General features: G+C 50.0%; 3 protein-coding genes across 3 annotated transcripts in view; 2 read left to right on the top strand and 1 right to left on the bottom strand.

The window, feature by feature from the left end:
• Positions 1 to 27,335, top strand: part of LOC112670489 (adenylate cyclase type 1) — a 106,698-nt gene that overhangs the window by 59,830 nt on the left and 19,533 nt on the right. Inside the window, exon 6 of the mRNA XM_049095269.1 lies at positions 9,178 to 9,198. Within this exon, the coding sequence (XP_048951226.1) occupies positions 9,178 to 9,198 (21 nt within the window). The remainder of the gene's footprint in view (positions 1 to 9,177; positions 9,199 to 27,335) is intronic.
• LOC112670475 (integrator complex subunit 4-like) lies at positions 286 to 6,028 on the top strand. Its single transcript, XM_035699537.2, is given in 6 exon segments — positions 286 to 1,554; positions 1,556 to 2,371; positions 2,374 to 2,805; positions 2,807 to 2,951; positions 2,954 to 3,159; positions 3,161 to 6,028. Coding segments are annotated over 6 exon segments (2,901 nt in total). The 5' UTR covers positions 286 to 486; the 3' UTR covers positions 3,395 to 6,028.
• Positions 20,981 to 26,341, bottom strand: LOC112670478 (ral guanine nucleotide dissociation stimulator-like). Its single transcript, XM_049095135.1, has 7 exons — positions 26,130 to 26,341; positions 25,608 to 25,724; positions 23,865 to 24,058; positions 23,221 to 23,277; positions 22,313 to 22,506; positions 21,910 to 22,079; positions 20,981 to 21,597 (listed from the first exon to the last, which is right to left on the bottom strand). The coding sequence occupies exons 1-7, from the start codon at positions 26,259 to 26,261 to the stop codon at positions 21,352 to 21,354; spliced, it is 1,110 nt and encodes a 369-aa protein (XP_048951092.1). The 5' UTR covers positions 26,262 to 26,341; the 3' UTR covers positions 20,981 to 21,351.

Here is a 27,335-nt window from a genome sequence, read left to right as displayed (position 1 = left end):
TGAATACATCAGTTAAATGTTTGCTTATTTTACATAAAGCGCCCGTTTTCTTTTTTTTGAATTTTTAATTTTTTATTGGAGTTCAGTTTGTCCACATATAGCGCAACACCCAGTGCTCATCCCGCCAAGAGCCCCCCTCATTGCCCATCACCCAGTCACCCCACCCCCTCCACCCACTTCCCCTTCCACTACCCCTTGTTTGTTTCCCAGAGTTAGGTGTCTCCTGTTTTGTCACCCTCACTGATACTTTCACTCATTTTCTCTGCTTTGCCTTTATTCCCTTTCACTAATTTTTATATCTCCCAAATGAATGAGACCATATAATGTCTGTCCTTTTCCGATTGACTGTTTTCACTCAGCATAATAGCCGGGACAGCTGCACCCCAATGTTTCTAGCAGCAATGTCCACAATAGGCAAACTGTGGAAGGAGTCTCGGTCTCCATCGAAAGATGATGGATTAAGAAGCTGTGGTGTGGCGGGCAGTCATGGCGGCTCACCTAAAGAAACCAGTGTGCGAGGAATTCACTAAGGTGGTCCAGCAACAACAGGAGGAAATTGCAACCAAGAAACTGCGATTGACAAAACCAAGTAAATCTGCAGCACTCCACGTAGATCGCTGTAAAGCTCCCTCCCCAGCGGATGCTTTTCAGTATCTACTCCAGTTTGCCAGAAAGCCTTTTGAAGCAGAAAGTGAGGAAGGAGTAGTCAGGATTCTCTTGGAACATTGTTACAAGGAGAGTGATCCATCTGTGAGACTGAAAATTGCCTCATTGTTGGGTTTATTATCAAAGACTGCAGGGTTTTCACCAGACTGCATTATGGATGATGCCATTAACATCCTGCAGAATGAAAAGTTTCATCACGTCCTTGCTCAACTGTTGGACACCTTGCTTGCAATTGGCACCAAACTCCCAGAGAATCAAGCTATCCACATGGGATTAGTTGATGTAGCCTGCAAGCACCTCACAGATACATCTCCTGGTGTAAGAAATAAGTGCCTGCAATTACTTGGCAATCTTGGCTCTTTGGAGACAAGTGTCACAAAAGATGGAGAAGGCCTAGCTCTCAGAGATGTCCAGAAGATTATAGGGGATTACTTCAGTGACCAAGACCCATGTGTCAGAAGAGCGGCTATAAAAGCCATGTTGCAGCTTCATGAAAGAGGACTGAAATTACACCAAGCAATTTATAATCAGGCCTCTAAATTGTTGTCGGATGACTGTGAACAAGTGCGCAGTGCTGCAGTCCAACTTACCTGGGCTATCAGTCAGCTCTATCCTGAAAGCACTGTCCCCATTCCTTCTTCTAATGAAGAAATTCGCTTAGTTGATGATGCATTTGGAGCAATTTGTCCCATGGTCAGTGATGGCTCCTGGGTGGTTCGAGTTCAGGCTGCAAAGCTATTGGGCTCGATGGAACAAGTCAGTTTTCACTTCTTGGAGCAGACGCTCGACAAGAAGCTCATGTCAGATCTCAGGAGAAAACGCACTACACATGATTGTACCGAGGAACTTTACAGGTCAGGAGAGTTAACCAGTGGCTGAATGTGGGGAGGATGATGCTCCCAAAGAAGAAATAGATACAGGAGCTGTGAACTTGATGGAGTCAGGAGCTTGTGGAGCCTTTGTTCCTGGATTGGAAGATGAGATGTATGAGGTCCGCATTGCTACTTTGGAGGCTCTCTGCATGCTGGCCCAATCTTCACCTTCTTTTGTGGAGAAGTGCCGCCCTGATTTCCTGGTGGACATGTTTAATGATGAAATTGAGGAAGTACGTCTGCAGTCCATACACAGCATGAGAAAAATTTCTAATAATATCACCCTCCGAGAGGATCAGCTTGGCAGTGTCCTGGCTGTGTTAGAGGATCGTCCAGAGATATTCGAGAGGCTGGCTCTTCACGAACTTTTATGCTGTACTAATGTTTCGACTAAAGAAGGGATTCATCTCGCACTGGCGGAGCTGCTGAAAAATTTAACCAAGTACTCTACTGATAGGGACTCTATATGGAAGTGCTTGAAGTTTCTGGGAAGTCGGCATCCAACCCTGGTGCTTCCCTTGGTGCCAGAGCGCCTGAGCACCCATCCATTTTTTGACCCAGCTGAACCAGACATGGATGACCCAGCTTACATTGCAGTTTTGGTTCTTATTTTTAATGCTGCTACAACCTGTCCAACAATGCCAGCACTATTCTCAGATCATACCTTCAGGCATTATGCCTACCTCCGAGACAGTCTTTCTCATCTTGTTCCTGCCTTAAGGTTATCAGGTAGAGAACTAGTGTCATCGGCCGTTTCTCCCGGTATTGCGCCCCATGAAGACCCGTCCCATCAGTTCCTGCAGCAGAGCCCTGAAAGGGTGTACAGTCTCCAGAGCACCGGGACCCTCAGGGAACCCAGAAGCTGCTGGAGTTCACCATCCGGGATCTGCAAAGACTTAGAGAACTTCAGTCTGAACTAGCAGGAGTTGCTGACTTCTCGGCTACCTATCTTTGGTGTCAGCTTCTTCTCATCAAGGCCTTGCAAGGAAAGCTGTGGAATGTGGCTGCCCCTTTATATTTGAAGCAGAGTGACTTGGCCTCCGCAGCAGCAAAACAGATCATGGAAGAGACCTACAAAATGGAGTTCATGTACAGTGGTGTGGAGGAGAAACAGGTGGTGATTATACATCCCATGAGGCTGCAGGCCAAAGCCTTGCAACTTACAGTAACAGCACGGACTACTCGAGGAGTTGACCCCTTATTTGGGATGTGTGAAAACTTTTTACAGGAAGTGGACTTTTTTCAGAGGTGTTTTATTGCTGATTTGCCCCCACCTACAGGACAGCTTTGTGGACAAACTTCTTGACCTTATGCCCCGACTCATGACATCCAAGCCTGTGGAAGTGGTCAAAATTATACAGACCATGCTGAGGCAGAGTACCTCCTTGCACCTCCCCCTTCCAGAGCAGATCCACATACTTCAGCCACCATCATTGAGCCAGCAGGCGAGTCAGGCAACCCTTTGCGGTTTACGTCTGGATTGGTTGTGGCCCTGGATGTCGATGCGACCCTGGAACATGTGCAGGACCCTGAGAGTGCTGTGAAGGTCCAGGTCTTCTATCCAGATGGCCAGGCTCAGATGATTCATCCTAAGCCGGCAGACTTGAGGAATCCTGGCCCACCCAGGGCGCCACCGGCTTATCACTCAGGTGTACCTCTCCCATACTGCCTGGATAGAACCATGCCAGGTGGAAGTGAGGCTGCTACTGGCCTACAACTCCAATTCCCGCATTTCAAAATCCCCCTGGATTGAACGTGGCGACGTGTTCCCCCAGGTGGAAACCAGCATGGAGGGCACCGTTCCCTTCAGCAAGTCTGTGAACGTTTACATAATGCCCAAATCCGCAAGGCGCTGAGTCACAGCATTGTGTAGAGCTGAAGCTGAGAAAGACCTTCTTAGGTAGCAGAGTGAGCCCGAAGCCTAGAGCACTTCACCTGGAGCCGGCGTATGGGCATGAGCACCATCACCCTTCTCGTCTCATCTGGAATCATACACAAAATAAATTAATTTGCATTAAAAAATCAAAAACCTTCAAGTCCACACCTCTTCCTTCCCTGACTCCCCCCACCACCTCTATAAAGTTGAGAAAACAACAACAACAACAACAACAGAAGAAGGTGTGGTCTTACAGCTTACAATGGAATATTAGTCAGCCATTAGAAACGACAAAGGCCGTGAAAGGAGAGTGACGTTTGGTTGTACTTGTTGGGTTCATGTTGTCGTACGTTTGTGTGCAGCCATTCAGCAGTGCTCGGTATGTACCAGATCATCTACTAAGGAGGGTCTTTTACTCAAAACCAGGAAAGAGGAGAGAGAAAGAACTAGTTTCGAGAGCTTTTTGATTGGGAAAAAGCATTCCAAAAATCACGATTTTCATTATACAGTAAGGGAGTAGCTTCCTTTCTGTGTTCATTCTCGTGAGGATTAACGATAGAGGGTGTCCTGTGAAATGAAGACCACTTTGTATTCCAATTTACTTCCTGGAATTTCTTAATTGTTTCCGTTTTTGAGTTTTAGCTGACATTCAAAAACTGAAAAACTTCTGGCTCATAACTTTGTTGCATTTCTAGGTCCCTGCAGCAAGAAAAGGAAATCGTCCTTAGGACTAGAAGTCTAAGTGAGTCCTAAAGTATTGGAAGAAAATTCTAAAATATACATTGAGGTTCTACCAGGAAAAGATTGAGTTTAAACAAAAGAGCCTGAGCTAATTCTTCCAGAAGGTTTGTTACCTTGCATTCAGAGCCCTTTTACGAGTATATTAGAAAAATAAGTAGTCCCACAGTGTCAGTCGATTCATGTATTAATGAGATGAGAGCTAACATTAATGAAACTAACTCTAAAGTAGTTGACTGCCAAGCTGATTGTTAAATTTGTTATTATGGAAACAGGAGAACCAACTCACACACTTAGAAATGAGGTCCCAGACTGGAAGCACTGGGAAATGTAGCTGCTCATAATCTAAGTTAAATAATTCCTTGACAATCTGAGTAGATCTATATCAACGTGGCTGTCTTATATGTAATTTAGGGTGTTTAGTAGGAAATTATCGAATGGACTTCATGAATCCCTAGAGCTTATTTTTGAGAGGTGCTAGTGAATCAGGAGGGGAAAAAATGAATGCTCAAAAAAGTCCTATTTCCATCTTACACATTTGGGGAAACTGTAAGAATATGTCCAAAGAATCTTGGTCTTCAATAGTTTTATATACAGTAATAACTAACAGCATAAAATAGCACTTATTTAGATAGAATTGATGGTAGACATGGCAGTACTACATCCTTTTTTACAATGTCTGAGCGTTTGTAGTACTTCAGACCTTTCCATCAGGCATCAACATTAAATATTGAATACCTCTAGAGAGTGTGAAAATAATTTTGTCTTTGGAAGTAGTTAACGTGAAGTTTTTCCGTGTGTCCCATTGGACTTTTCTAGTGATGATCCTCCTAGGATGCTTTATCAGTAGGTGTCTGGATTTTATGGACTAAAAAACTGATATTTTTTTTTACAGTTGAAATCTGTAAATCATCTTTATACTTAATTTTCTATGTCCTTTCATAGCAAAAAGTAAGCAAAATATGCCAAGACAAACCTTGAGCATAACCGTTGAGGAACAAGAACTGTCGGAGTTCTATGTGTGTGTATCTGTAGGTACATCCATGCATACATGGCAAGATTTAACAGAAATCATAATCCCGACATCATCTGTGGTTAATGTCACAGCTCTTTTCTGTCGTCAGCCTCTGTTTTTCTCTTTGGGCGTTTGTTGAAAAATACTCGGCCTCATGTCTTTAGCTCTGAGCCTTTAACTGTAATCCTTGAATTCTTAATTTCAGTTCAGAAACCCTAGTCTTAGAACTCATGAGTCTCCAGATTTCCATGACTGTCACCAAAAGTTGAAAATCCTATAGGTTTGCCCGTTTTTTTCTTTTTTAAACTAAAGACTTCAAAGAAAGAAAAGAAAAAAAAAATGCTTCTTTCTGTCTTGACAAACATGAGGAAGAAACTGCAATCAGGAATACAGGTGGAAGCAACTCCTTCCGTAGCCTCCCCTTGTACCTTTAAAAGAGCTTTGTCATGTGGTTAATGATGGAGAAAGTTGACAACATGCATTGTATATGTCTGCTGTCCGCAGAGTGTATTGTGTGACCGTATTTTTTTCCCAGTCATTGAAAGGATTCTCCCAGTGTGATACTCTTAATTTAAAAAGTGTTTTTTTTCTCCTTTAAAATAGTCATCATTTGGAACTGGAGGGTATGACGCTGAGTGAAGTACGTCATTCGGAGAAGGACAAACATTGTAATGTCTCATTCATTTGGGGCATATAAAAATAGTGAAAAGGAAGAAAGGGGAAAGGAGAAAAAATGAGCGGGAAATATCAGAAAGGGAGACAGAACGTGAGAGACTCCTTACTCTGGAAAACGAACAAGGGGTGGAAGAAAAGGAGGTGGGGTGGGGGTGTGGGGTGACTGGGTGACGAGCATTGAGCGGGGGGCACTTGATGGGATGAGCGCTGGGTGTTATGCTATATGTTGGCAAACTGAACTCCAATAAAAAAAATCATCATTATTTTATGACATTTATAAAATGCAGTAAATATAAGGAAACCATCCTGAGAGGCAGGATGCCTCTCTCATTTGGCCATCTTTTTAACATGTTCTACTTATTTTCCTCCCTTATTATTTAAGGCTTTTTTGTATGTATGCACTGACTTTTTTTATCAGCTATAGTTTTGAGGCATAAGCTCTTCAATTTATAGGTGCTGTATCTTTTATAGTCATAAGTTCATTGGTTTCTAGAAAATCACATTTGCTTCCATGTATCCATTAGAGTGCAACAATACTGAACTCCTATGGGATTTTTCACTGATGAAAGTTGTTTTTATACTTACCTGTTGTATTGAAGCAGGTCTGAAGGCCAGGAAGAAAGCTGATTGGTGATCTGAATTGCAAAATGTTGAGAACTGACCAGGGGGTTGTCATGGTGCCTGATGACTCTTTGTGTGTGTGTGTGTGTGTGTGTGTGTGTGTGTGTGTGTGCGCGCCTAATGACTCTTAAGTACAAAGGAAGTAGAGGGGGAGGTAGGAGGGTAGCAGGACTTAACCTAGGAGAAGCTGATAGATAGATGTCAGGATTTTCGAGGAAGAGGAGCTGGGCAGGAAGGGATTCTAAGGAAGGAGTGTGAGGAGGAGAACCCATCCAGGCTGCAAGAGAGGAGTGGGGCGGTCCGTGGATAGAGGAGGTGCCATCGGTTCCCATCCCCGCTACTGGGGAGGGGAAGCTGGCCCCCGAGTAGGAAGGCACAATGGAGTCGGTCGCCCCCGTGTCCAACAGGAAAGAGATGGGCTTCCCCGCTCCCTGGAGCAGGACCCTGGGCTTGGCCTGGGTTAGGGGGTGTCCGAGTCTGGGCCCCGTCAGTCATCGTCCAGTCCGAGTAGTTGAAAGGCTGGACTTCCCGGCTCAGGGTTTCCTCCGTGTGGAGGCGCCGAGGATCCCCCGAGTCCCGGGCAGGCGGATTTCCAGGGGCCCATCGTTGGACATTGAGGGCATTGCCGCGTTGACTCCTTGGGATTGGGACATCGACGGGCTCATTGTCCCTCGGTGCCGCATCTGAAGCAGGCCCCAGGCGGGGTTCGGTCGGTTCCCCCTTTCTGCGGGCTCGCGGAGCCCGCCGGCCGCAGGGCTGCCACCGAGGCTTGGGTCTGGAGTTGGACCTTCTGCTGGAGCCTGGCCTGCCTCTGAAGTTCAGCCACTTCCTCTCGGGTGTTAAGGACTTTAAATGCCATTTTCACCAGGTGGGGCATGGGAGTTTGAGGACCCTCCTCGGTCTTCTTTAGTTTTCTGCGGATATCGGAGGAGGACTGATACACCACTGCAGTGGTAATCCACGTTAGCGCATCTGTAACGACCAGTAGGGGGGATCAAGGTGAGACTGTGGAACAGTCTGCGTGGGTAAAACATGACTCATGATGCTGGGAGTGGCATGCACACGAAGATTTTCTTACCCTTTAAGTTTTGTGGCAGAAGTCTCTCTTTTTATTCAAGTCTGACTCCTAAAACACAAACCAGTACGTAAATTTCTCATGAGAAACTTTCCATGAAATGGTATAAGGAAAGAGGTCTTACAGGTGTTTCTTCCGCAAGTTCTGAAGTTCTGCGTTTTCAAGTGTGACCTTTGGTGGTTGATTTTTCTTCTGTTTTCCTTATGAGGAGAACATTTTTGAAGGAGACTGCATGATTCAGAGCTGTTTTATGAAAGTTCCTTAAGAACGACAAAATGAAAAGAAGGACACCATTTCCTGTAGCTTCCCTCTGAGGGACACAACCCCTCTGTCTCTGGCTTGTGCCGCTTCCACGGCGCACTCCTGCAAGGATGGGAGCTTGCTGTCTTGTCGCTGGTCTGGGGTGGGATTAGGGATGACCCACGGGTGAAGGTGACAGCGGGAAAGCTCCCGTAAGGTCTGGTTTTAATCTGCTTCTGAGTTCAACTGTGGAGTCGTGCCGGAACCCAGGTTTTGTTCTCAGCTTTGTTCTAGGGGTTCACTAGCTCATGACAGAGTTCAGGAACTGGTTGAGTAGTAAGGAAGCCGTCTCTGTTGGAAGAAAAGCGTCTTTATGATCTCCTATCTATGGGCTCATTTTCTAACTTAGGAAGCACCGTCAGGGAGTCTTGTGGGCTCTCAACCTTAATTCCGTTTTCATCTAAGAACGACTTTTGCTCTGAAGAGCAGAAGAATGACAGGACGTTTGGAATTTCTGTTTAGATTTACATAGTGTTGCTGCTTTAAAAGCAATTTTTAGTCCTTTACTCGGCCTAATGGTTTTCTTTCATATGGAAATGAATTAAAATCTAGGAATGCAGTTGACATCCAATCATAATGATCATTTGTTAATTAATTCAGTCTATAACACTTGGATCCCTAGGAATTTAGCTGTGGTTTTATGAGTTTTCCCGTATGATTGCCCACAAATGTTTATGTTGACTAAAATTGTAAGTGGTTTAAACTGTTCAAACAAATTACTTAGCAATTAAACCTCCAGCAAAATTGTAATTCATTTTAAATTTAGCACAGAGGTTTGATGCTCTTTCTGAGCAAAACAACGGGACATAACGGTGAAATACGGAAATTCGGTATTTTGCCTGAACTGTTTCCGACAGGACAAAAACATTCCCAGCACTGGACGTAGCAAAGCCTTCCACTAATGTGAATTAATTTTGTAGCGAAGGATCACTTGGGAGGATTCCTGCTTTTGAGTTTTATCCAGGTTTCATTCTTGAAGCACCCTTTCCATAAATTTGTGTTTTATTCCTAATTTGTCGTACTTCACCTTTTGATATTTAAACAACTCACATGCAGCTAACGGAAGTCATGATAGTATTCGCTTCTCTATCAGGTTATCTCCTGCGATGTTGAGAATTGCAAAGCCAGAGCACATTACAAAGAGTCAGTTGGACTTTGATACCAAAATTGCATTTACGAGGTTCACACTCCTTTGTATTTCACCAGATAGAGACAGCAACAGTGTTCTCAGGTAATGTGTGCTTCAGCCTCCGTGCCAGAATTTATAGTGTCTGGATTTTAATATGTAGTGTTGATCTGTTAACCAAAGTTGTTTAGTTTTGTTTTGTTTTGTCCACAGAGGCATGGACACCTGCCCCTGGTGAGTCTTTACGCTGAGTATACATACTCAGTTGTCGGTATGTATGTATGTATGTCACTTTGAGGTTCTCTCTCGCCAGTGTTACCATTCTTGACAAAAAAAAGTCTTTGTGTTTGATGTCCTTTCTCGTTTGTTAGCCAGGGTCTACCAAAACCATTACTTTTTGATGACACTTCAGTTTTGGCCCAGAATGTCACAGTCTGTATTGAATCCGTCATTTCATCGATCCCTCGTGGCTTTTAATTAACTTTAGCAGCATTCGCAGATTTTCTTGCACTAAGGGGAGTCAGAGGAATCAGTCTTTCTCTACATTTTTTAAGTCATTCCATAAAAATATTCCTGTGACGTAACCTGAACTCAAAACGCATTTTGTCAAAAGGGAGAATTAATCCAGTTTGATGAGCAAGTTTTGAATTCGATATCCTTTGTTTGATACTTGGTCCCGATGCTACATCCCGTCTTTATGTTGTAGTTTTGTGTTCCCGTGCTGGTTTTGCATACGTCCTTGCTCAGAGGTCTGGGGATTAGACTGCATTCTATCCCTGTTTTATGTCAGCTGGTATTTTCATTATTTTCATCTTGCCTGCTTTCAGATTTTCCCCTCCTTCCCCAACTTTTCCAATTGTTGAGGTCTTTTGTCTTTTTTTCTTGCCTGCTTTCTGGGAGTTTTGTTTAGGGGAAATGAACCTCTTGCTTCTTACAATTTATGTTTTCCTAGCCATTACTTAATTTTTTTAGGAAGATGAGCAGTTCAAAAAAAAAAAAAAAAAACAACATGAATATATGTTTTTGTTACTGTGATAGGGGAACATCTTTATCATTTCTTGTCGAAAGCATTCTTCAACCCCGAGCATTTTACATACTAAAATGAATCTGTTGCCTATACGGAATGGAAGCCTAGCGTAGCAGTAAATGTTTCCCTCACAAATTCAGTTTTTTATTGATTGCTAGCCATTTTGATTTCATTTATTAATGACTTTGTCACTGATCAGAAAACTCTGAGGTAGTATTTCTGTTTACTACTTCGGGAAAAGACTAATTAGGACCATTATTTGTAACTCCAACACAGCTTGTTGATTTTCAAGTTCATCGTACCAGAATATGCGCATGCGTGTGTGTTTGCAATCGTATTGATGTTTCAGTGTCTTCCTAAAAATTTACAATGTCTGTAGATAGCTATTTCAACATTTTGTGAGGTCTTATTTTTCTTTGTTCTTTTATTAAAATAACAGCAAGTAAATAGCCCATACTTTTGGTTATGTCCTATAAGAATTTCTGCTTGGAATACTTGGAAAGAATAATGCTAGTGTTATATGAATTTTGTCTTAATCATCAATTATCAACTATTTTTTAAACTATTTTTATCTTGAGTATGATAAATGATCATGTAGTCAAAGACTGTGTAGTTTAAACATATACTGTTCTTCGGTCGATAGTTTATGAGATTCATTTCATAGAACTGTCTTTATGTTTCCATTTTGTGCTCAGTGTCCTTTTGTAGAAATCCAGATTGACTACTTTACACTGTGCATATATTTAGAGCATCACAAATGTGGGCCATCAAAATGATAATTTCATGGTATCGGTGAAACTCTGGATAGAATTTTCTGTCCTATCATCTGTCAGAGCTTTAATTTGTTAACTTTATATTTCCTAAGTGTACTCAGTTATATCCTGACCCGGAAAGGTCGTTGAATATATGACACCTATAAGTACATACCTATCGAAAGTGTAATTAAGATGCACTTTGCCATTTTGACCAAAATGTCATAACAGCAGAGGCACGCCTAAGTCTCTTAGTGGGTTTGTGCTTGATGTATTGAGAGCAGTGTGGTCGAGAGTAACCCACTACTGGTCCCTGAGCCTCCCATGAAAACACATTCTGTACCAGAAGGTGGAGTACCTTTCACTTCTTCTTGACACCTCTTATTTTTTTTAAGATTTTTATTTATTTATCCATAGAGAGACACACACACACACACACACACACACACACACACACACACACACACACACAGAGGCAGAGACACAGGCAGAGGGAGAAGCAGGCTCCATGCAGAGAGCCCGACCTGGGACTCGATCCAGGATCTCCAGGATCACACCCTGGGCTGCAGGCGGCGCTAAAATGCTGTGCCACCGGGGCTGCCCTCGCTACCTCTTATATGGTGCTACTCACTGCAGAAATGACAGAATGAGCATGGGACTACTCTGTAGGCACAGTGAACATTTCCCAAAGTCTTCAAAGTGCACAGTCCCTTCAGGGTAGTAGACTAGCTGTGTTGTGTTACCTTGGGCCTGTATGTGTCAGTCGGCGGTAAATGACCGAGATCATGTGGTTTTCATCAATATTAACACTTACTGGGGCACCGTTTCTAAAAGGTCAGGAATGACGGAGCGAAACATTTTCCCGAGAATGCTTTATAAGACGCCTTGAAAACATGAAGCAATTTAACCCACTTGATAGAAAGTCTGTGGCTGCTGAGGTAAGGCTGCATGTCCAGAGCGCAGGGCATTGGCAGGAATACGGAGCAGCGGGGCCGCAGTGTGCGCAAGCCCCTTTCGGGGCTGGGGGGCTGGGGTGCCGGGGGCCGGGGGGCCGGGGCCGGCTGAGGATGCGGCTCGGCCTGCATCGCACACCTTCCATCGTGGTCCTCCTTTCTCTTTTGTGGAGAACACTTCTTTGCACACTCGAGTTATTCGTCAATCATCACACATGTGTAGACTGGTCTAGCGATTTTCTGGTAGGAGCTTGTTTTCATATTTAGGCCCTCGGTTTTTATTGAGTCACCATCAGCAGTGATTCGAAAAAATCCTCTCCGTATTTGCAGGGTTGGAGATTTGTTTGAAACCTGACCATCCAATAAGTCGTTCTCTGCATGCCGTGTGACAAATGTGTAGCGTTACCAGCAAAGATCATATTAATTCCTTTAATTAACATGTGACTCGAGAAGTCTCAGATTAATCAGCACATGACTCGTGGTTATTCGTACCCTCGTGGGAGTTTTTTGCCACCAAATGCAAATACCAGGCTAAAAATACTGCTTTGTTTGTACATGGAGCGACTATTCATCGCAATAGTCCTGTACATCTAAGAGAACAGAAAGTAATTAAAATGTTGATCACTATAGTAAATCTCCGCAACGGCCGCTTGTTTGTATTTCATATGTGCTCACGTTTCTGAGAAGTTAGCTCTTGCACAACCACCTACCATGATTATCTGATATCCTCCAGAAGGTTAGCTGGGTGGTTTCCTATGTTACTTAGGAAAAACTTTCTTTTCGCAATTGACAATGTCAGCATCAATTTAAAGTGTAACACTAAGCACGTGCTTGCTCTCTGAATATCGCCCTCCAGCCACCCTGCCGAGGATCTGGCCGTGACACTTTGAGGAGATCATCGATCCTCACTGTTCACGGCACTTTGCCTGCACACCCGGGCTGCCGGGGCACCTCTGGATCCAGCTGCCGTTGTTTCTGTGACCCAAGGTGCGCTGACCGTAGCAATTTACATTATGTGTGCAAATTAAAAGTTACCTTGCAACAGCAGTTTACTTTAAAAAATGACCTCGTTTTCCCCCATGTTAAAGTTCTGTTATGTTATAGGAGTTGCATTTTTGTATGATGCAAGGATCTTTTTGTAGGACATAGTCACCCGCCATGATGAGGATAGGTTTCTTTTTTCTTTTCATTTGGGCTTAGGTCGGAATCTCCATAAGGAAAATTATCTTATCTTTCATCATCTTGTGCTCTATCGGAATATATATATGTGCTATTTGATTGCATGTTTTCAATTTAATTACATTTTTTTTACCAGATTTAAGTCTAAAATAATTGAACTTGTCATATATTGCTGAAAATCTTTTTCTTTCTGCTCCTAAATTCTCCACTTGAACTGTCACAGTGGTCTGATTTATCCTGTCCTGTTTATAGTTGTAGTGATAGAGAGAAATACCTACTTAACATTTTCAATGCAAATTGTTTTAGTTGCAGACTGCAACATGAGCATACTGTTAAATCTAGCATTATCCGAGTTTTGGATACCATTAGTATCTTTTGTTTTCCTCACAACTTTTTATGTCTGCGATGAGGGAAGGAAAATAGAAAACTTCCAATCATTAACATTTTATGATCCTCTAGGATAGAGACCTGACTTTGGCTGTTCAACCAAAGTTTTGCTGTTCGGGTTTGAACAGTATCAATTGGGAAATGGCCACCCCATTAAAGAGTGTTCCCCCCAGTATTGGTAGAGACAAAGTAAAGTCAGATACACGCTGTATCTGTCATTTTTGTTGCAACTTACTATTGTTCTTCAGTTTCTGATTGTTCATTATTTTAAGGCACATGTGAGCCTTGTGCAAGTACATTGAAGTGTCGTGCTCTTTTGGTGAGAAAATCTTTTGTATTTATCAGAGAGCACATGGATACATACGGTATATAAGATTTTTCTGTTTCTGACGCACTTTTTTTTCTTCCCCTAGAGATGTAGAGCTTTGGGGATCATGAACAGTTTTCATCCTGATTTGTAATGATCTGTTTGTCCGTAGATAGGAAAATGTTATGAAATAATACGAAATATTCCTAAGTGAGATTATACCTTGTAGAGATCAAAGCCCAACATGCATGCAGTTAGATTTTGGTCATCTTCCGGAGCAGTGAGTATGCGTGGTGTACGGTGGCCATAAGCACATGTATTCCGTGTCGGCTGTCTCTTACCTCGGTCTACTTATGTTTTCAGTAGCATGGCTAATGTTCATTATAAAATCTTGATCTTATCCGTGAAAGTCTGTAGTAAATGTATACTTTCAAGTGTTTGACAGCGGCACGATCCGCCAGGCTGGAAAGCTCATTTGACTAATAGGTCGTTGGCCTACTCTTAATTCAGCCTTTTGTCCATCCAGCTGCCTGACCTTGTGTGCATTCCTTTAAATCTCTGTGTCTCATCTGTGCACGCGTGGGATTCCGGGGGAGCTGGAGCTGGGGTCGCAGCCCCGAGTTCCCTGTGTTCCACAGCAGCTGTACTTGCTTGAACAAACCTCCTTGACTCTCCGAGCCTGGTTTCGTGCTCTGAACCCTTGATGTGATCAGATGCAGACTGTCGTGAGGATCAATTGAGGCAATAAATGGAAAGCCCTGTGAGGGGCTTGTGGCGAGGAAAGCTCTGTGTAGGCTTATTAATCTCTAGTACCTGACTTTGAACAACACCATTACTTCCTGATGAAGTACTTCATCAGTACTTCCTAATGGCCGACCTGATGCAGCATCGGCCAAGTTATTTAACCTCTTAAGCTCCATTCACTCAACTACAAATATGGAGAATTACTCTTTCTTCCAGAATTCTTATAAGGAGTGAACTACATGAGGTTAAGTACGTAACATATCACAGCAGAGTGACATCAGGTCTTCCTGTCCTGTCACTGGGTATCACCTCTGCCTCGTGCATTTTCATCTAGTGAAAGCTTCCTGAGGCCCAGCCTCATTTTAAGTTCTGGGGGAGAGTGATGAGCAAGACAGGGACTCTGTATTTCTGGAGCTGACTTCCTTGTGGGGTCTCAGGAAATAGAGGAGTGAGCCAATCAGAAATTTCAGAAAGCAGTGGGTAGTGTGGAGGAATGATGTTGGGTGACAGGCAAGGAAGTGACGAGGGGTAGGGGGAGTCATGGCAGAGGTTAGTGGTTGCAGATAGATCTGTTGCAGAAGGCAGCCCCAGAGCGTTTTGTAAAGACTTTTCTTTGAGATAGGGGTTGAAATGGCAGGGGTCCGGAGCACCCTGGGTGATGGAGGACCCCAGAGCTGTGTGGGGCCCCGCCTGGCCCCTCTCCCGCAGCCCTGTGGCTGCTTCTGCAGCAGAGCTCCTCTTCGCTGGGGACCCGCCGGTCTGGGGTCTCCTGTCCCGGGCCCCCCTGACCACCGGACAGCTGACAGGTGGCCCCCGGGACTCCTATGCCTTTGAGCTCGAGCACGAGCTCCTGCTTGGCAGCCCCTCCGTGGCACCTGCCAACCCAGACCCTCTGCGGGCCAGGCACATGGTGGAGGGCTCCTAGGCCCCTGCTACGGGCTGCCAGGAGACCCCACACAGGCCATGCGATGGCCTCGACCTGGGCAGCTTCGCAACCACCTGCCCTGCAGGAGAGCCTGTCCCAGACCGCCAGCCTCCCCACCGCTATACCCACACCAGGACCCCTCCTCGGGGAGAAGAACCTGGGCTGTTGGGGATCGGTCGGCAAAAGACGCCAGGGGCCTACCCCCTGACCTGCAGAGCGTCTGCCGGTACCAAGCCTGTGCCACATGGATGGCAGAGGCAGGGAGGCCCCACTGGAGCAGCATGCGGGGGGGGGGGGTCGGGGAGGTCCAACACCAGCCTCAGGGTCATGCCTTCCTCTGTCGCCCTCACACCATGTTTGCATCAAAACGTCCCCGAGTGCATCCGGCTCTGGCTAAACAGCGTGGGAAGCAGCATGACGGAGAAGGCGGGAGGCCCGGCCTGGTTTCGTCCTCCATGCTAGCCAGACAGGAGACCACCCAGCCGGGACAGCCCCGCCAGGCTGCTGTACCTGCCGACCTGGTAGGGTGACACTCACCACGTGCCTCCCAGCGTGGGCTCCAGTGTCCATGCGCCTGGTCCCCTCTGGGCAAGGGGAACACACAAGGCCATACCCAGGTCCGGGCTCAGCAGCAGAGGGCAGGCCAGGGCAGCTGTCAGGCTGCACGCAAGCTGACCTCTGGAGGCCATCCAGCCCTCAAGAATCACATCCAGGAAAGGAACTAGGCGGGGGAAGGGGAGGTGTGCGGGGGGTGGGGGTGATGGGGTGCCGGGCACTGATGGGGGCACTTGATGGGGTGAGCACTGGGTGTTATTCTATACGTTGGCAAATTGAACACCAATAAAAAGTCAATTACAAAGGAAAAAAAAAAGGAACTGACACATGTTTCCTAACTGATGGGAATGCTAAATCCCAGTTAGATATTAGCAAAAATTAGAGATATAACATTTTTCCCATCGATGTTCCAAGAAAAAAAAAAAAAAAGAATCACACCCAGGGAGAGCACCAGGGGCTTGATCAGACTGCTGAGCAGGGAGCGGCGCGTGAAATGACGGTGTTACCCCCCCACACCCACCGAGGCTGGGACAGGTGCCAGCGGGAGGCCCACGGGAGCGCCGCCTGCCTGTGGGGCAGACCCGGGTGGCTGTGGGTCTGTCCTCAGGTGGGCAGTCCTGGGCTCACTCCTCTCCACACCGCAACTGCCGCCTCCCAGACATTCCTTTCTACGTAGAACATGGATACTGTTCTCCCTCCCACACGTTTTGGGGCAAACTGTTGAAAGATGGGGCCTCTCCTCCCTGGCAGATAATCTCTGGTCCTGGGCAGTTGTGCGCTAATGCCACCACGCATCCTCCATTGACTCGAGAAGCGTCGCCAGAGCCTGCCCAGAAGCACGGTCCCCGGGACTGGAGTGTGGCCGACGTGCTGTGCCCGGGAGGGTGCAGGCAGATGGGTGAGCCCAGCACCGCAGGGCGAGACTCGCTCTACGGGGTGCCGGCGGGGGGGGGGGGGGCGGTGTCCTCTGGCTGAAGCTTCGGGATCCTGTGCTCACTTCAGCTTTTCAGAACCTGCTGGAGACCCATGTCAGCTCTGCAACGAAAATCCTTTTTTCTTGAAAGCTCATCAGATTTCTGAAAACCACAGGTTAGAGCAGACACAGTTCAGAAGACACTGAGGAACCCCTACGGTGGCATCTGCTTTGTCCGTGAGCCAGGGACCTCGTGGCTGGAGTTCCGGAAACGCACACACGCAGAGAAGAGTCTCAGAAGCAAGTGACACACATAGACGCCGAAGTGCTTAAATACAGATTTATTGCAAACCGACACTGGAGAGGGGGCTTCGCGGGCGGGCACCCTGGTCTCCGCGGACCTCGGCTGACGGAGCTCAGTGGCCAATCTGCGGCGGCCGGTCTGGAGAGACAAAACACGCAGGCTGCACCGGCTCCAGGGCCCAGGCCAGCAGCAATGGGCAGAGGACACCCACGAGGACGGCCCGCCATCGGCCGCATGGCCCCGTGCCCCAGCCCGCCACTCTGACGCTGGTGAGCCGCTGCCACGGCAGGCGGGGTGGGCCGAAACGCAACACTGAAAACGACGTCAGATAGAGAAGACGACAGACCATGGAGTCCATGGCTCTCCAGTCTCCCGAGTAGCTGGGGTACGGTGCACGTCCCACGTCGTCACACCAGAGACCCCGACGAGACCATCGAGGCCAGTTCTCACGCACGTGCGTGCCATAAGAACCCTGGGACGTGGGACAGGTGTGCAAATTCTGGGGACCTTGAGGATGGGCCTCAGCAGCTCCAGCAACAGGCTGCGGCCCAACTATGGGGGCAGAGCTCTGCGCCCCCTTGGCGACGCTCCTCCCAGCCATCTGGTGTCTGCAGCTCCTTCGAAGGCACGAGAGCCACCCGATGCTTCCCAGGGGCTGCTTCGGACATACTCAGGAATCCCCACGCGTTTCTGGCCACCGGGAGCCACAAACCTGCCCCCACACGACGGACGAGTCAGCTCCCGCCTACTCAAGCCGTTTGAAGGGGGCCGTTTCTGGAGGAACCATCACCTAGAAAGGAGTCCTCCGCAGCCCCCAGGACAGCCCCGGAGGGAAGGTCCCAGGAAACCTGCCAGCTGACAGCCCCACAGAGCAGCGGGCACGCGGCCTGCGGGCCTGGGGTAGCTCAGGCCCCACGGGCAGAGCAGAGGCAGGAGCAAAGACCGCGGCTGTGTCTCCCGAGGACACCCGGTGGGCTCCCCGAAAGGACCAGGCCCCACAGACGATGTGGGAGGACAGTTCCTGCTGCGTCTGTGGCCTACTCGGGAAGGTGTCCCCACATCCGGCAGCGCCGACCAAGAGCCCCAGTCTGGTCTCCCCGACGGGGCTGAGCAGCCGGCGGACGCACACACACCAAGAGAGCGCAAGCATGAGTGTGCAAGAGAGATGAAGGCGAGGGCCCCCCGCGCCCCCCTCGGCAGCAGCCGGCCCATTACCCGCTCCCCGGGCCCAGCACGAGGAAAGGAAGCAGAGCCCACGCAGCAGCAGCAGGAGGAGAGCGGGTGGCCGGCGTCTCGCTCGCCCCACGCTGCTCCCGACAGGGTGGAGACGCAGGGCCGGGCGCCGCGGGTTCACCCTTCTTTTTAAAACGATTTTTTTTTATTGGAGTTCGGTTTGCCGTCATGTAGCATAACACCCAGCGCTCATCCCACCAAGTGCCCCCCTCAGTTCCAATCACCCAGTCACCCCAACCCCCCACCCACTTCCCCTTCCACTACCCCTTGTTCTTTTCCCAGAGTTAGGTGTCTCTCACGTTTTGTCACCCTCACTGATATTTTCACTCATTGTCTCTCCTTTCCCTTTATTCCCTGTCACTAATTTTTATATTCCCCAAAAGAATGAGACCATATAATGTTTGGCCTTCTCACATTGACTTATTTCACTCAACATAATACCCTCTAGGTCCCTCCACGTCGAAGCAAATAGGGGGTATTTGTCATTTCTCTTGGCTGAGGAATACTCCATTACATAGGTAGAACACATCTTTATGCATTCGTCTGTCCATGGGCACCGAGGCTCCTTCCACAGTGTGGCTATTGTGGACATTGCCGCTATAATCATTGGGGTGCAGGGGTCCCGGCATTTCACTGCATCCGTATCTTTGGGGTAAATCCCCAGCAGTGGGATTGCTGGCTCTCCCCGCAGCTCTATTTTGAACTCTTTGAGGATGCTCCACACAGTTTTCCAGAGTGGCTGCCCCAGTTCACATTCCCACCAACAGTGCAGGAGGGTCCCCCTTTCTCCACATCGTCTCCAACATTTGTTGTTTCCTGTCTTCTTAACGTTCACCATTCTCACTGGTGTGAGGTGGTATCTCATTGTGGTTTTGCGTTGTGTTTCCCTGATGGCCAGTGATGCGGAGCATTGTCTCATGTGCTTGGTGGCCACGTCTGTGTCTTCCTCTGTGGCATTTCTGTTCATGTCTTTTGCCCATTTCATGATTGGATTGTTGGTTTCTTTGCTGTAGAGTTGAATGAGTTCTCTAGAGATCTTGGACACTGGCCCTTTATCTGACGGGTCATTTACAAATATGTTTTCCCATTCTGTGGGTTGTCTTTTAGTTTTGTTGAGCGTTTCTTTTGCTGTCCGGAAGCTCCTCATCTTGATGAAGTCCCAGTGATTCATTTTTGCTTTTGTTTCTCTGGCCTTCACGGATGTATCTTGCAAGAAGTTACTGTGGCCAAGTTCAAGAAGGGTGTTGCCTGTGTTCTCCTCTAGGATTTTGATGGCTTCTTGTCTCACATTTAGATCTTTCATCCATTTTGAGTTTCTCTTTGTGTGCGGTGGTGTGAGAGAATGGTCCAGTTTCATTCCTCTGCGTGTGGCTGTCCAACGTGCCCAGCAGCCTTTAGTGAAGAGACTGTCTTTGTTCCAGTGGATGGTGTTTCTTGCTTTCTCGAATATTAGTTGACCATAGAGTTGAGGGTCCACTTCTGGATTCTCTGTTCTGTTCCGTTGATCTGTGTGTCTGTTTTTGTGCCAGTACCACACTGTCTTGATGAGCACAGCTTTGTCGCACAGCTTGACATCCAGCATTGTGATGCTCCGGCTCTGGTTTTCTTTTTTCATATTCCCCTGCTACTTGGGGTCTTTTCTGATTCCACACTAATCTTCAGATGATTTGTTCCAACTCTCTGAAGAAAGTCCATGGTATTTCGATAGGGATTGCCTTCCATGTGTAAATTGCCCTGGGTCACGTGGACGTTTTCCCAATATATGAATTCTTCCAATCCAGGAGCACAGAATAGTTTTCCATCTCTCTGTGTCTTCCTCAGTTTCTTTCAGACGTGTTCTGTAGTTTTTCGGGTAGGGATCCTTTACCGCTCTGGTTAGGTGTATTCCTAGGTATCTCATGCTTTTGGGTGCAATTGTCAATGGGACCGACTGCTTCATTTCTCTTTCTTCAGTCTCATTGTTAGTGTATCGAAATGCCACTGATTTCTGGGCATTGATTTGGTATCCTGCCACGCCGCCGAATTTCCCGTATGAGTTCTAGCAATCTTGGGGTGGAGTCTTTTGGTTTTCTAGGTACAGTATCATGTCATCGGCGAAGAGGGAGAGTTTGATCTCTTCTTTGCCAATTTGAATGCCTTTTATTTCTTTTTGCTGCCTGATTGCTGAAGCTAGGACTTGTAGTAGTATGTTGAGTAGCCGTGGTGGGAGTGTACGTCCCTGTCGTGTTCCTGATCTTAGGGGAGAGGCTCCCAGTGTTTCCCCATCGGGAATGATATTTGCTATGGTCTTTTCGTAGATGGCTTTGAAGATGCTGAGGAATGTTCCGTCTATCACTACAGTCTCAAGAGTTTTGATCAGGAATGGATGCTGTATTTTGTCAAATGCTTTCTCTGCATCTATTGAGAGGATCATCTGGTTCTTGTTTTTTCTCTTGTTGATGTGATCCATCCCGTTGACTGCTTTACGAGTGTTGAACAAGCCTTGCATCCCGGGAATCCATCCCACTTGGTCATGGCGAGTAATCTTCTTTATGTACTGTTGGGTCCTGTTGGCTCATATCTTGTTGAGAATGTTTGCATCCGTGTTCATCGGGGATATGGGACTATAATTTTCTCCTTTTTGGTGGGGTCTTTGTCTGGTTTTGGAATTAAGGTGATGCTGGCCTCATAGAACGAGCTTGGAAGTATGAATGGACCTAAAGCACCACGATGTATAGTTTAAAAGCATCAGAGTCAATTTTGTACAAGGTTAACTTATCCTTTATTACAAATAAAATTCATGAAGCAATTATGAAAAACACAAAATACAGAAACAGCACAACGAAAGGGGAGGGGAAGGCTTCAACTGTGCTGCAGCCTTCACGAACTGCTGCTCGGGGGCCGAGGCTGGTGGCTCCACTGAGGCAGGTGGCAGCTCTGGCCCTTCGATGACCTCGAGAGCTAGCGCTGGGACCTGCTCCTCCTTCTGGGGTGGCCAAGAAGCAGGTGGCTCCTCCAGGTCGGGGAAGTGAATCTGAGGTATGACCACCAGATACCTTGGCTTGACCTCAGCAGCCGGCATCTCGGCTGAGGCCTAGCTCTCAGCACCAGCAGCCGGGACCGGCTCGATCACCTCAGGCCCAGGAGCTTCAGCAGGCCCCACAGTCGGCCTCGGGTGGGCTCTTGCTGCGGTGGTTCCTGGTGTTGCTCGGGGTCCGAAGCTGGTTGCTCCCCTGAGTGAGGCGGCTGCTCCGGCACATCGATGACCTCGATAACCGGTGGTGGGGCCCGTTCGGCCTCCAGCGCTCCCAAGGGTGCAGGTGGTTCTTCCGGGTCAGGACAGGGATGGAGAGGTCTGACCATCACGTGTCTTACCTTGTAAGCGGCAGCTGGCATCAGGGCTGGGGCCGAGCCCTCAGCTTCAGCAGCCGGGACCAGCTCCATCCCCTGAGACCCTGAAGGTGTAGCAGGCCCCACAGTTGGGGCTCAGGCGGGCTCTTGCGGTGGTTCAGGGTGTTGCTCGGTGTCCGAAGCCGGTTGCTCCCCTGAGTGAGGCGGCTGCTCCGCCCCATCGATGACCTCGATAACCGGTGGTGGGGCCCGTTCGGCCTCCAGCGCTCCCAAGGTTACAGGTGGTTCTTCCGGGTCAGGACAGGGATGGAGAGGTCTGACCATCACGTGTCTTACCTTGTAAGCGGCAGCTGGCATCAGGGCTTGGGCCGATCCCTCAGCTGCATCGGCCAGGACCAGCTCCATCCCCTGAGACCCTGAAGGTGGAGCAGGCCCCAGAGTCGGGGCTCGGGCGCGCTCTTGGGGTGGTTCATGGTGTTTCTCGGGGTCTGAAGACACAGTATCATCTCCAGGAAGACAAAGTATCATCACCAGGATGGACTTTCCACGTCCCTCTCAAATCAAGGACCCTCTTCCCACCGCTCAACGTGTGTGAGTGCAAGAGCCCTGGGAGGTCTCCCCAGACTGCAGCCCGTGGGGATGGGGTGTGAGCCTACCCAGTGCTCCTGGCCCAGCAGCACGGAGGCTTGATCTGTGTGGCCCACCCTGTCCCCAACTCGGCCACCCTAGTTCTCCTCACCTCCACCCTCAAACTCCGCTTGATGGAGGTTTATGAAACGCCAAAGGTAGCGCTCGACACGACAGTCGAGCACTGAGCCTGGCACGTACTGCCCTGTGAATTTCAGCAGCTTTGTCAGGGCAGGAAATTCTGGGGGATCGTGGAAGTCCTCCTCATAGTAGTCCAGCCAGATGGTCAAGAAGGAGGACATGGCGCTGAGGAGGGACAGGTGGGCAGAGGCGTCAGAAGACAGGGCTCCCTCACACAGAGGTGTCCCGGGGAAGCCCTGCAGGAACCGGGGCCCTCGGCCTCCCGCCCGGGGCTGTCGGAGGCCAGTGCTGTTCCTTGTCCACCTGCCACCTGGCGGTCCTGCCTGCCACAGGCCTGCTCACTGAGGAGGGGCTGGCATGAAGCCTCTGTGCGTGGGAGCCCATGACCAGCGGTGTGACCATCACTGTCTTTCCCAGGGAACCTCCCTCCCATGGGTCTGCCCTGCCTCCCTCACGAGGGGCCCCCAGGGGGTGTCCTTCCACTGACTCTAATCTCCCACGGGGCTGGGGCCGTCTGGTCCGTGAGCACTCACTGGGTCTCCGGAGCACCTGCCGTGCACCCGGGTCCAGGTGCCACCAGATTGGTGAGGGTGATGCTCCCCACACCCTCTGCTCTGCGTCCCAGGTGTGGGGCAGACAGGGTTGGTGGGGATGGGCATGGAGGAGGTCTCCCTTTGGGGTCCCAGTGCTCTCCCACAAAGCCCGCACCCCACCCACGGCTCTCCTTTGCTCTTTTCCTAAAGGGGCCTCAGACCTTTGCCCTGTCACAGGAATTGCAGACGTGTGGGGTGAGGGGTCCAGCAGCCCCTCCAACCCACAGTCCCCTCGCGACCCTCCTGGAGAGGGAAGGCTCCCCTGCATGAGCCAGGGCTCACTCACATTTCCCACTGGTCCAGGATTCCTTCCTTCTTGCAAGTATGTATGATGTATCGATATCTAGAGGAGGGCGGGGGGCATCACATGAATCGTCCTGTGGACCCAACCTCTCCTCATAGCTGCTGTCACCCTCTGAACCCCAACTAGTCCAGAACCCTGGGGGGCCATTAGCTCTGTGCATTGGGCCACGGGCAGCTCCTGGAGAAGGACCTGCACCTGCTGGCGCTTCCTGAATGATTGAGGAATGAAAGGGCTCTGGCCAGGCCCATGGCCAATATCCAAGTGGGCCTGGGTGCCCAGGGGTCCCCGGGGACCCCTACCCCGAATGCCCCAGGATACAGACCCCAGATGGACTCAAAACTCCCTTTCCATGGCAAAACAGGTCAGCTCAAGACCCTGGTGACGGTGGGGAGGCGGAACAGGCTTCGTCATGGGGAGAGAACGACGACTGCTGAGCACAATCACAGCCCCTCTAGCCGACCTGCCACAGGCCAGGCCCCAGGGGCTGCCCTGCAGGACCCGACTAGGCCCTGCGTGACTCTACTCCAGTCAGAGGAGCAGCCCCAAGGGCCGGGAAGTTCAGCCACTTTCCCCAAGACTCCCAACCAGTAGGTGGCCCATCCCCTGTGGAGGGTCAGGGTGCTCACTTTGCAAACAGCAGGTCCAGCACCTCTTCAGGGGTGCCATATTCCTCCAAAACATTTAGAAATTCAAATAGGAACAGATTGTCCAAGCGCAGCAAGGCAGGCACCAGTTCTTCTACCTGCTGCTCCAGCAGCTCCCTCCGGCTGGGGGTGGTTGGGCAGATCCGATTCTTTCTCAGGGCTGAGGCCCTTTCAGCCTGAGGTGGGACAGAGGAGACGTACGTGCAGCCTGCACTGTAGCCTCCAGACCACCTGGGAGTTGGAGCGCAGACCAAAGCCCGAGCTCTCAGTGGCTGCGGGGGACGGGGTGGGTGGTGGTGGCAGGAGTGCCCACAGCAGGAACACGGGGCTTGACGCCTGCGGCTCAGTCACTAGGCATCTGACTCTGGGTTGTGGCTCAGGTCATGGTTTCAGCATCCTGATCCCACCCCTGGCAGGCTCTGCGCTTGGGGCAGAGTGTGCTTGAGGAGCCTGTGTCTCCCTCTTCCGCTCCCTGCTTCTCTGCCTGTCTCTTAAACAAACTATCCAATAAAGAAATAATCTTAGAGGATAAATTTTCAAAAAAATTTGGATCAATACAAGGATCTCAAGTGGGAGGGGTCAGTCTCCCAGGGCCGCTTGTCAGCTGAGTTTTGACAGCACCTCCCTGCATTAACGGCTTCACCCCTTGAATTTGACCACACGTCCCTGTCTCGAGGTGCCCACATGGAGACCTTTCCTTGGGTGGAGGTCCCAGGGCGTGAGGGCTGCAGGATGTTCAGCGCCACCCTGTGATTTGGCAACAGAAGGGAATCGCATCGAAGTCCTGCATCAGTGAAGGGCTCAGTGGCTGTTGGGACCAACTGGTCTCTGACATGTTGTGCAGCACAGGAGGCCCCTGTGCCTGACCCCGGGGGGACGGGGGGCAGGGATGCGCTCCTTCAAAACCTAACTGCAGAGCGATAGACATAGTACAGTGAGCCCCGTGTCCCTTTGGGGAAAAGTCTCCCAACTCACAAGGACCATGCTCAAGCCTTGGAGAAGGTGGGGAAGGACGTCAGGCCAGTGGGGCCTCCTGGGAGCACCAGTTAGGAGAAAGCAGAGCACAGTGGAAACTACTGGAGACCACGTGCGATGAGACACGTGTCTCTTTTTCAAAAGTTTTTATGGGCAGCCCGGGTGGCTCAGTGGTTTAGCACTGCCTTCAGCCCAGGGCGTGATCCTGGGGACCCAGGATCCAGTCCCACATCAGACTCCCTGCGTGGAGCCTGCTTCTCCCTCTGCTTGTGTCTCTGCTTGTCTCTCTCGGTTTCTCGTGAATAAATAAATAAAATCTTTAAAAAGATTTAATTATAAAAAAGTTGTTATTTATTCATGAGACACAGAGAGAGAGAGAGAGAGAGAGAGAGGCAGACACACAGAGGTAGAAGCAGTCCCCATGCAGACAGCCCGAGGCAGAACTCGATCCCAGGTCTCCAGGATCAGGGCCTGGGCACAAGGCAGACGCTAAACCCTGGGCGAACAGGCATCCCCTGAAGGCTCTATTCTGATATTCCTACAAATCTGTGCACAGGGACTCTGCATGCATCTGGCCCAGGCAGGGGCAGGGTCATGGGGGTAAGTTTGGGGAGGAGGAGAATCCAGACTCCTGAAGGAACAGAAGTCTAGGGGGGAGCCCGGGGGAGCACAGGTTGGCTTCTGGGGCCCAGGGCCCTTCCTGCTGCATCGGGGCCCTGGGTGTCGGGTGGCCCCAGCCCCTGCACTCACCTTGAACCCTTGCAGGCCTCCGTTAGCTGTTTTGGGCTGCTTCCTGATCACCACCGGGGTGTGGGGGATGTCCTTTTCTTCCCGCCTCCGCCGCCACCCATTGTCCCATGTGGAGCTCTGTAAAGACAGTGTGTGGCAGCCAGGCAGGAGGCCTCAGCGCCCGGTCTGGCCGCTTTGGTCTGGCCGCTTCGGCCAGGCCGCACACCCAGCTGACTCCATTGCAGACCCACCAAGCACAGCCGGCTCACACCTCCCCCAAGGTAGAGCAAAGGGATGCGGCTGCAGGGCCTTGGGTTAACTCTGGGGCAGGTAAGAGGCGCCTCGGTAATCCTGTTTCCACCCTGCCCACCGTGACATCAGGGTGACCCTGAAGGGATCACCGGGGAACCTGCTGCCCTGCAATGTCCTCCAGCCTGGATGCGACCTGCCCACACATCCCTGTTTCCCTGAAGAGGAGGGGATGGGGCTACCCAGGATGGCTGGCACAGGTGGCCTGGCCTGGCCTGGCCTGCTTTGTATTACCCTACGGCGCCTCCTGAAAAACTCCCTGAGGCGTTGGGTTTGACGGTGGCACCAACGTCTCCAGCGTTCGAAGCAGCCGCATCCCTGGGGTTCCTGGCGTGGCTCGAAACTGGGAAAACCGGAAGGGAACATCTTTCAGTAGCAAAAGTCTCCTGAAAGTGAGCCTGAGGTGGGGCTGCACTAGAATGTGGGGGCCCCGGGCAGGGGTTCCAAGTTCTGTTGGCCTCTGTTGTGAAAGAAGTGACCTCACTGCCTGGGACCCCCTCCCTGAGTCCACTCCTGGAGGAAGCTTCAGGAGCAGCGCTCGGGGCTGCCAATGCGCCCCCCCCGTCCCCCAAGGCAATGGCCTGTGTGCACACAGTGACACAACCGCACCCCTCTCCACAGGCCCCAGGGAAGGACTGTGTGCAGCCAGGGCCCCAGCCTGGAAACACACCTGGGTTCAGACACAACTTTCCATTCTTCCCAGGTTTCCACCCCGGAGAAGCCGTTGTGCCCGTCGGGGATGGTCTGCCTCTTGCCTGTGGCATAGGGATTATCCTAGCAGGTGCTTCCTCCAGACGTCCCCAGGCCACTGTGGCATCATATCTATGACATTGGAGGCGGGTGTCCCAAGCAGGAAATACCTCCCACCACATGTTCTTCCTTGGTGTGTCCATGCGTCCAGGCCCACAAGGTCCCTGTGTGCACACACGTGGGCACCGGTACCCTCATTCTGGAGGCCCAGAAGATGACAGTGCCACCGGGGCAGGGATGGGCCATAGCTTCCCACGATCCTAGGCTCCTGAATCCAAGGCAAACCCTACAGTAGGTGTGGGAGTCTTGGCCTAGAAGGTGTGAGGCCGTCCTTATCCTGAAACCCTGCAGCCCTGGGCTGATCGCTGGGAGGACATCCTGACGCCCAGGACACGGGCGAGGCTTGGCAGTGGCCCCTGGTGCCATCCCTGGGCCCCAGGCCTGGGGACAGGGGACGTTGGGAGAGGGCTCCCTGTCCTTGTCCTTCCTGGGCGTCCTGGCCTGAATTCTCAGGTCAACGTGTAGCACCAGAGAAAAGCCGGAGGGGTCGGTCCTTCTGGGCAGACGGAGGGCAGCATGAGCAGAAGCCGGGGGATGTGCTCTCAGAGGGGGCTGCAGACGCCCGTGGGCCCAGGGCGCCCGCGTCACTCCCCGTGTGAACACAGCCACGCTTCTCACTGCTTGTGTTCA

The sequence above is a fragment of the Canis lupus genome, chromosome 16 (genome assembly GCF_003254725.2).
Source record: "Canis lupus dingo isolate Sandy chromosome 16, ASM325472v2, whole genome shotgun sequence".
Classification (NCBI taxonomy): domain Eukaryota; kingdom Metazoa; phylum Chordata; class Mammalia; order Carnivora; family Canidae; genus Canis; species Canis lupus.
This window is presented reverse-complemented; position numbering and strand designations above follow the sequence as displayed.

Coding starts and splice junctions, on each gene's coding strand:
- LOC112670478 (XM_049095135.1), bottom strand. CDS start 26,261: ATGTTCCCTTCCGGTTTTCCCAGTTTCGAGCCACGCCAGGAACCCCAG. Junction 23,278..23,864: donor CTGGACCTGCTGTTTGCAAA/GTGAGCACCCTG, acceptor GCCCTCCTCTAG/ATATCGATACATCATACATA. Junction 22,080..22,312: donor AGCGGAGTTTGAGGGTGGAG/GTGAGGAGAACT, acceptor GTCTTCCTGGAG/ATGATACTGTGTCTTCAGAC.